The sequence below is a fragment of the Copidosoma floridanum genome, unplaced genomic scaffold (assembly GCF_036245765.1).
Source record: "Copidosoma floridanum isolate Cflo_tuat_1 unplaced genomic scaffold, Cflo_Japanese_pri ptg000030l, whole genome shotgun sequence".
NCBI lineage: Eukaryota > Metazoa > Arthropoda > Insecta > Hymenoptera > Encyrtidae > Copidosoma > Copidosoma floridanum.
The window spans coordinates 1,740,881-1,750,633 of record NW_028321907.1 but is presented as its reverse complement, the minus strand read 5'-3'; the positions used below and the strand labels follow the sequence as shown (position 1 = coordinate 1,750,633).

General features: G+C 38.0%; 2 protein-coding genes across 5 annotated transcripts; both read right to left on the bottom strand.

Moving 5' to 3' along the window:
* Positions 1-1,329: 1,329 nt before the first annotated feature.
* Positions 1,330-4,373, bottom strand: LOC106646292 (uncharacterized). The gene is made up of 5 exons (XM_089596603.1): positions 3,839-4,373; positions 3,063-3,440; positions 2,706-2,984; positions 1,728-2,233; positions 1,330-1,651 (listed from the first exon to the last, which is right to left on the bottom strand). The coding sequence occupies exons 1-5, from the start codon at positions 4,058-4,060 to the stop codon at positions 1,501-1,503; spliced, it is 1,536 nt and encodes a 511-aa protein (XP_089452729.1). The 5' UTR covers positions 4,061-4,373; the 3' UTR covers positions 1,330-1,500.
* A 383-nt stretch (positions 4,374-4,756) lies between these two features.
* LOC106641297 (lethal (2) k01209) lies at positions 4,757-9,032 on the bottom strand. 4 transcript variants are annotated; one of them, XM_023389929.2, is made up of 4 exons: positions 8,575-9,032; positions 6,899-7,015; positions 6,748-6,809; positions 4,757-6,642 (listed from the first exon to the last, which is right to left on the bottom strand). In XM_023389929.2, exon 4 carries the CDS (start codon positions 6,518-6,520, stop codon positions 4,985-4,987), a length of 1,536 nt encoding a protein of 511 aa, XP_023245697.1. In that variant the 5' UTR covers positions 6,521-6,642; positions 6,748-6,809; positions 6,899-7,015; positions 8,575-9,032; the 3' UTR covers positions 4,757-4,984. The 4 variants fall into 4 exon arrangements, with proteins under 4 accessions (XP_023245697.1, XP_014211160.1, XP_014211158.1 ...); XM_014355674.2 differs by having other exon boundaries at positions 4,757-6,637; XM_014355672.2 differs by having other exon boundaries at positions 4,757-6,809.
* Between the last annotated feature and the right edge of the window lie 721 nt (positions 9,033-9,753).

Genomic DNA, 9,753 nt, shown 5'->3' with positions numbered 1-9,753 from the left:
TAGTAAATAAGAAAATAATGAGAAAAATACGCACTTAGAAACATCCACTAGTAACCTAAATAGTTACTGTACTATTACAAACGTCTAATCAATATAATTAAATATCTACCTGTATATTTTGCACAAATAAATATCTTGATTCATACGTGAATTAATTAATAATGTAATCGATTTCTGTGGATGCTCCACTGGATTACTTTGATTTTTTTTATTTACGAAAACTTTTATTCCTAATACTAAAGTTTCATTTAATAAATATACTTTAATGTGTTTATCAATTCTTTCGGTGAACGACTGTTGAAAGTTTCTTTATTAAATCTTATTTTAATAAACAGAATGTTAGCGTTAGTTATCGGTGCATCATCTTATATTTATAATGATATGTGAATATAGCTCAAGAAAAGATTTTTTAAGAAAAAACGTGTATTTATTTATTTTTTGCTGACAAGGTAAGTTTAACAATGAGATTCAATTCAACGCTTTTTAACGACCTTTCGAGAGATGTACTAACTGATATCAGGTGCACAATCAAAAAAAATTTTATTTGAAATGATCTTTTAAAATGACGAAAGAAGATCTAAACAAAAAGCCAGCGTAAAAACTTCCAAAATATTTTTTCCGTTCTCTCAAAATTTTTTATTCTAACGTTGTTTTATGACGTCTCAAAAGAGCCTTATCGGTAACCGGCAAAAATTACTTTTCTATAAAATCAAATAAAACCTGTTTTCTTTCATACTTAAGTACTGAATTCATCACAACAGTTGAATGATTATTTGAATGATTACCGCTAATCTCTGCTGAATTCCTGTCTAAAACCACAGCTCCGGCAGTTGAGGATATTACATGGATAGAATGAAATCGATCCAGTTCGACATTTCACAGCCTTTTACCAACTTTATTGTCATTTTTTTTGGTGGTTGGTATTACATAAAAAATGTCCTGCTCTCAACGGCTGAACGAATATGTGTCTTAAATTGGTCAATTTTTGAGCTCTCAAGTACATCAGCCAGATTAATTACACATTAAGCTGTGTTCTAAATAGTCCTACAGCAAATAAATCATCATCTAAAATTACTCTTTTCGCAAATAATGGGCATAGCATCAGATCTCCATGCCTCGTATAGTCTCGTTCGAATAGAGGCAGAGGACAGAAAACTATTATTTGGAACAAGTATCAAAACAAACGTTGAGTAATAAAAAGTGATAAAGCATTCAATAATACTTTATTAAATGCATTTTACATAAAATATGTAGCGCGATCGCATTTATATATATATATATATATATACATATAAAAAAGAATATGATTTTTTTTTATTTGTAGCGGTAAACATAAACTTTTTATTAAAAATAACCAGTTATAGCACAATTTCTTTTTCATTCAAACGCTAAAAGCGCATGAAACAGTTATTTTTCCTAATGTATTCATTAATTTGTCAAGTTTAATGTACAAGTAACAAGCGAATCAAACAGGATTGCAACAAATTTTATAAATTTATTTCAACTACTCGAATTATTGTACGATGGTCTTCCTGCCAACTCCAACAGATATCGATCTGGATGATCCAGCCACTCTGAAGTACTTAATTTCACGACTCTTTGTTTTTCCGCCTCCTTCACTTGCCACTTTTTTATCTCCAACTGTTTTTCTCTGTAAATAAACATTGCATCATGAACACTCGTCTAACAAACCATAACAACATTCTACAAAAAATATTGAATCATACCTGGATTTGGTGTCACCACAGCCCCAGACCTCAATACTGGATATCCGATAAGGCACACCGGCAAACGTGACTTCGTTGAACGCCTGGTCAATTATAATGCAGGGATTGCGTGGATCAGTACCAGCTCTCAGTCCCTGAGGATAGCCTCGTATACTGGTATTTAAGTACAAAAGTTTACTGCCTTTCTGAATGATCCGGTAGTTGGGTAGCATCTCAATGACCATAGAGTCCTCATTCCCCCAGTAAAGGTGGGATTCCCGCCATTCCACAGCCGAGCATATACAGTAAGTGGGGTAGGTGCTACGTTCGTCGCTGTCGCTAAAGCCGCGTATAAACAGTACCGTCGGACCCTTGTAGCCAAGTACATGATGCAAAAAACGATTAAAACCAGCGCCGTGCTGATTACTGTTGTAAAGTAACGTCCAGTGACGAGGACACACTGTGCCGGACATTTTCGTTATCAGCGCATGCATGCCGTCCTGGTTTTTCGTATTCTCCTCCTCTGTCTGTAAATAGAAATAGACACTTTTTTACATTTATCACGATGTTTAAGGAGAAATAGTTTTGTTTGACATTAATTCATGAACTTGAAAGTAACTTTTTCATGTACTTTTATTACAATTCATAAAAAAGTATGAATTTATCAATGTTTGACAAGATTTTTTATATAATGCTGTTAGTGAGTAACTGTATGAGATTATTCACAACAAACCTATAAATATCTAAGCAAGTCTTCGTCTGTGCTTAGTTAATCATCTAGTTGCAAATGTCTCTAATAGATGACTAATTGATTTAACAGCTTTGTACGTCTGACATAGTTACATCATTAATAAGCATTTAAATGACTCGTGGCTCATTTCTTATGCCATCTAATTGTCTTTTTTTTTTAACGTTCTTCATGTTACAACCCCAGCCATTTCATTGTAATTAGTAATCATGGAGTTAATTGAAAGTAAGAAAATAGGGTTGAATAGTTACCTTAATGTAACAGTTTGGTAGAGTAGAAGACAAAAGCCAAACATGACTGATTGGCAAAAGTGCTTCTGAAAGATCACCATGGTTTGGCTGATCCAAAACAGGGGTTGATGGCACCATGTGAAGTCCAGATTGCTCATTGGACATTAATACTTTACCACTGCGATAAGCAGTTGTTAAAACATGTATGGCATATCTGTGCATGCCATGTACAATACGTGGACAATTTACCGACAGCCAATTACTGATAAAACTTACTGACAGTGTATCTTTGCCATGAAACTAAAATATCAGAAAGAATTTTCAAATATATCATTTGATTTGTTCAATGCCTCTTTTTTGATGTTTAATGATACTAACGCAAGCGGTAACAACAGCAGATATCGTATTAAGTAACTGTGCACAGTAACAACCACCTTTTCCGGCCATGGCTAATCTGTAGGATAACATAAGTAATTCTCTTAGGCCATTTGGAGTAACTTCACTCTCGTTGTTGTCCGAAAACATTTTCACGTAGTTTTCAAGAACTGTTTGGTCATTCATAATGGCTAAGAATTTTTCAGCCTGTTGTTTAAACGCTGATTGACCCAAATGAGCCGTTGTGGCTTTCGAAGAAGCATGCAAATGAGCAAATAATCTGTTAGCAAGCTCGGGATAGTGCGGAAATAAGTACTTTTGAAACACTGTCTTAGTAATGCCATTGACTGCTTCTTCTTTTTGCGAGATTTCCGAAAGAATCTGTACAGAAACGTTAATTATAAAAATAAAAGCGTAAAAAAAATAAACGTGGGAATAAAAATTGCAGTAAAAAATTTCAACGAACTCAACAAGATAAAAAAAAAAAAAAATAAATATAAGAAGCAAACGTCATCCAGACGTGTAAATTTTGATAAAAGAAAACAAATTACGATAAATGTCACGTCTTTACTGATAACAGCGTAACAAGGTGTAACAATAAATCTGACGGAACGTAAACCACATTATTATTATTATTATTATTATTATTATTATTATTATTATTATTGTTATATTTCATTATTGTTACATTTTACTATAATTTTTTTTTTCTTAAATCCACTCTACGGTAAAAATGTAAAAAAAACAGATTCAAAGACAAGTAGATAATAGGTGCATACCTTAGCGAGTCTGTCGATCGGCAAAAACTGGGTATGCGTGCTGCTCTGGAGATCGACGCCAGAGGAGGTGCGGGATATCGAGGCAGTGGCCGCGGCAACATTGGGCGGCTGCTGCTGTCCTTCTCCGGTAGCGGAGCCCTTGTCATCCTGAGCTGAAGCAATCGTGGGCTTGGCGTGACCGCTACCGCCGGTCTTTTTGCTGCGGGCCACATTATTGCCCATCTTCTGCTGCCACTGCTGCTCTTTTGCAAAACACACACGCGTGCGCGTCCCGTTGATGCATGCAGTCTTGCAGATTACAGATCTCTCTCTGATATGGGATTGGATCACCCTAACCTCCTCTCAGCTGCATCTCTCGATCGGACTACTCCTCTCGACGTTATACCCCATCACCATCCACGCTGCAATGTCCTTCAAACTTAAGTATATTAGATTCTGATCTTACTTTGAAGAGTGACTGTATAAAACTGTAAGTACTAATGCGATTGCGGAACGGATGATAATGAAGAATTTATAGAGAGCGTAATAACATCAACAACAACAACACTCGTGATTCTGATGGCTCGGAGGAGGAATCGAATACGCATGTAGGAAAGAGATATCTGGAAACTGACGGGGCGGGAGAGTTAAATTTTTTAGGTAAAGCTCGTACCCTACATTATTATTTACGTTTGTGGTGGTAGGTTGACTTCCTTAGTCAGCCTTTGTGACAATTAAAATAAACATCGTCTTGTTGGCGATGGTTTCATTATATCCATAAGGGACAAAAGTTTATGGAGAATATACATTCGAAAATTTCCAAAAAGTGAGTTAGTTGTTTACAATTAGGAAATAGTGGAAAACATATTATCAACATTGAATTATTATGCATACAAACGAATACGAAGAGCAAAGAAATGACGCATTAAAGTTTCGTGACATAGTTTTTAAATTTATTTACAACAATCTCGAACAATCGATCCAGATTAAAACAATCACAGTTCTTGGCGAGGTTCATATTCAAGATAATAATACATGTATATATTTGCACCACACTATCAATAATCATCATCATCATCATCATCATCATCAACATCCAACAAACCTTAAAAAAAATCGGCGCGTTAAAAAAATTCTACGCTACGTATATAATATACATGTAGGTACTTAATCGTCAACGGACGATGGCTCAGTTCCAAAGTACCGATCGCCAAAGTTACCGATGCCAGGCAGCACGTAGAACTTTTCATTTATTTCTGGATCTAGTGCAGAAGTCACTATTTTTACATTCGGAAAGGCATAGGCTATCGAGTGCACGCCCGACTCGGCCATCAGTAGCGAGACCAGCATTATGTTGTCCTCGGCCACGTCGTGGTCCAGCAGCACCCTTATGGCCATCATAGCCGCAGCACCGGTAGCCACCGTCGCGTCCATCAGTATGACTCTATAATCCTTAATGTCCTTTGGCAAACGCAAATAATACAGCTCTGGCTCTCCGGTCTGAAGATTCGTCTGTATGAGGATTTTACCGATCCGTATATCCTTGCAGACGTCTCTCACGGCCTGCTCCATCGTTTCGCCGGCACGCAAGATCGAGACCCCGCAAATTCTATCCGAGGCGCTCCGCTTGCCGACGTACTGAACCCCTTGAGGAGTCTCCACGGTGATTTCCTTGAACGGCAAAAGCGACAAGGCATACTCTATGACCAGTCTAATAAGGCGCTTCGAGTAAAATATAAACTCGTCCCTGTGGGTGTTCTTGTTCCTGATGAATGAGTGCAGGCCCTTGATCTGCGGCGTATCGGGAAGCAAGTACAAGGAATCAGGTAACGGCTGGCCGATGTACGAGTGCGCGAGCTTTTCCCTCAATTTGAAGCCTCTCAGCAGCAGCTGAGTGTGCACGTGCTGGACTATCAGCTCGATCGCCACCTCGTTCTCGCCACCCCGCGGCACTATTATATCCGCGTGAACCATCATAGGGGCGATGTAGTAGTAGAACGAAGGCTTGACCATCGTGCTGTACTGCTTGAGCACGCCCTCGAGGTCCCTGCCCCTTTGGCATATGTCCCTTTTGAGGCGTCGGGCCAGTCTGACGTCCGCGTCCGTGTCGACGAAAACCTTCATGTCGCACATCTTAAGCACGTCGGCGTTGTAAAACGTCAATATGCCCTCGAATATGATCACGTTGGCGCCGTACATCGTTTTCGTCCTCATCTCCCGACTGTGCGTCACGAAATTATATATCGGCACCTCAACCTTCCGTCCCTCTTTAAGCCTCTGGAGCGTCGCCTTAAGCAGCTCAAAGTCGAAAGCGTCCGGATGGTCAAAGTTGTACTCGTTGCGGGCCGCTTGCTCGTGTTGTTTTTCGTTCAAGACCTTGTAGAACGAATCCATGCTGAGCAAAGTGACCCAGGGCACGTCGAGAGACTCTATGATTTTGGTGGCGACTGTCGTCTTTCCGGAGGCACTGCCTCCGCATATACCGATTACGAAGGGCTCGACCTGTTGTCCGGCCGAATTGTACCAGGGTGGTCTGCCCGCCGTGTAAATCGTTCTGGTCTTACTCTGAAGTATCGACTGTCTGGCCGTCTTTTTGTTCGACTGGGAGCAACTGGTGCTTCTCTGACGGCGCGAGCGCGGTGACTTTTGAGAGCCGGCCGACGGCGGTCTCGGGGACGGCGGTGCTGGCGTCGGGGTGCCCATACCGTCGCGCCGGTTATCCTCCGAGAACTCCTCGAGGAATATCTCTCTATCATCTAGACTCGGCTCGCAGTCGTCGTTTTCCGAGCTCGCTGAGCTCGGCGGGTCGTAATGCTGGACCTTTGCTGCCATAATTTGCAATATAACAAGTTATGTATACACAGTGAGATGGGATACAGAATCTAAGTATAGGCTCTGCTCTAAATGAGATTGTTTTTTAAGGAGCTCACCAATTTTCGCTCGATTTTGGCTTTGGGATTTTTTTTTTTCTTTTTTCCTTTCACCTGGAGCACTGAAAAAGTTTTTGCTCTTCAATTTTTGTTCGTCGATTGAAATATTGTTTTTTGTTTATTGATATCTTGACAGTTTAACGTAACTTACATTTGCCAGAGAAGATGTTGGGGAAGATTCAGTGTTCATGATCCTGTGACGCAAACGTGAAGTATCAAATCAGAAGCCCGTTGTTTTTACACAAGGGTTTATTGTGTTACCGTGAGTCTGTAAAAATTTGTTTTATATTACAAATGTCTATCTATGTATTCGAAATAAACAACGGGTACTATTGATACGCATATGCGTCTCTGATGGAATTGACTTTAAAAACAATCACAGATGCAAAAAAATTTTTAACTCACAAGCCTTTTTTTTTTTTTTTTTCTTCTTATAAAATATAGCTGAAAATTACAAGATAAATATTTATAAGACTACAGAAAACTATTTTAAATTAATTTTTAAAGTTTAGCTAATTTATTGTTCCATTCTATTTTGCCGAACTGAATAATGATTTTTCATTTTTTTCTCGGAATTGTTTTTCTTTTTCGTTTATTAGCCAAAAACTTCGTACATTCGTCATAATATTTATATTTGTCGCCGTAGTCCCTGATAATCATAAAAAAATGACCTTAAATGGTCGGAAAATGTTAAGGAAACTAATAAATTTTCACGCTCGTTAGCCGAGAAATTACTTGGTCGTCACCCGTTTCCCCCACCTTGAGATAAATACTAATCAGGTATTTTTTTGCGATGAGTCAAATATAATGGCTCAATTATCACATCAGGAAATGTACGAGTCTTAAAATTGTATTTATTTTAATATACGCCGAAATTCGGTCAATGAAAAACTTCTCTAACGGGCAATAAAATAAATATTATCATTTTATCTGTAAAAGTTTTTGGAAGTAAGGTAAAAAAAAAAAAATAAAGAAGTTTTGATTCAATATATTGTTATCAGAGATTATGAAGAATTAGCAAAAATAAAATTTCCAAGCATATTAATTTAGCGTATTCGTACTAGTTCATTCGTGTTTCTTTGTAGTTAATTCATAATTTTCCGTTTACTTATTACTAGAAAAAAAAAATATTGCAGAATCATGTGTGAGTCACGCACATTGAAACTCGACGTTAGAAATCTTGGAAACTACAAAATGCTTCATAGACGCAAACGTGCATGATATTCCTATGTATCAGTAAGTTTTTTTTATTTTTTTTTTTGCACTTATCTGACATTTATTAGTAAGATTAGTTTTCACGTATACATGTACATACGTATGAGAAACCAAAGATTTCACGTAGCATTGTAACACGAGCCTTTAGTATAGAAAAAAAAAAAAAAATGCAACTGTTGTTCATTGGCTGAAATGAAGAAATGTGTTGTCCATTGCATAAAAATAAATTTACTCAGCAATACTGTTGCTATTCCATTAGAGCTTTTTCAACCATATAGAACGTATTTTCTTTTTACATCTAATATGGAAGGTTAAGTTCTGTTCAAACTCGAATCTTAGAAATAAACGTACCGAGTTTTCACCTTTGTTCAAATGTAATATGATATTTACAGTTCAATCCTCACATCGACGAATATCGATGTCCTGCGATAAATTAATCTATAAACGAAAGAAAAAAAAAAAAAAAGAATAACCCGCGAACGCAAGCACACTGTACTTCGAAGAGTACCCTTCAGCGCCGAAATAAAGATCACTGTATCAAAATAAAGTTTAACAACGGAGAAGGCGAAAAATAAAAAAAAAATAAAAAAACAATAATAATTAATGAATCACCTGTCAGTCTTGAGTTTAAATTGCCCGTGCGAACGAAAAAAGTTTTCTCGCCGCGCCGTGGCGAGGAGTAGGTAAGTAGAGGCCACGAAAACAGCTCGGCTCTCGGCTCTGATGCTACTGAGGCTGCTTGATCATCCGCGTGCCCGTACCGGAGCTCCGAGCGAACGTGTACTGCAATGAAGCTCAAAATGGCGTTGGCAATAGGCCACGAGGTACGAACCGGTCCCGCATCCGAGGCTCGACTTCCTCGAGGATGACGCTCTCGGATATTGGGTCATTTTTGTACGTAAACAAATTCGAAACGCTAAAATGTTGAAATTACAGTTTTGCACGATAGGCCTGTGACGACGAGATACAAGTTCGATTCGTCGAATTTCTGCAATGTTTGAATTCGGAGTAAGCGTTAAGTTATAGTTATGTGGAAACAATCATTTCGGAGTTTCGGAGTCGCGCGTGAATACTTGGTGCTTTTTACTTCTGCTGCTACTGTCGTTCACTCTCTCTTTCTCTCTCCGTGTTTTCGAATCGCTTCGCGTCATCTCTCGGCTTCACAAAGTACTTACTTCTTTCGATCTTTAAAAGGCCGACATACTTGGTTGAACAAAATTTAAAAATTCTCCGTGACAAACAAAATTTGATTCATCATCGCTCTGGAAGTGAAGTTACAAGTGTTTCCGTAATTCCACATTGGTTTTTTCTCGCTCCATTCAATTAATAGGTTCTTTTTAGGATCGAACAAAATCTGGCCCCAGAGAAAAACACCAAATTTTGTTAGTTCGATTTGTGACTTGTTGGCAAATTTAAATGAGTACGTACAGGCTTGAAGCTCTATCTTAAACAGTCCTCTATAAGATGCAATAAGCATTATACTCAGTAGATCATAGTGGTATGTGCATCGATAAAAACAAAAATTGTTCCCAATAAAACAGCCAAGTCCGTTGTGAATAATATATAATATATATTTTACAGGTCTCAAATAGAGATACTCTCATACAGTAAGTGTTATAGCATACTCACGCGTTTAAAACGTTAAATTGAAAGTACATCAGCGAATGAATACCTACATGCTTGAGTACAAAACTCCTTGCGCAGATATTACTTTATTATCCTGATACGATAAGTAACTCGTCCAGTTACATCATTCTATATTCTACCAGCTTCAAATCGATCGTTCTGTCC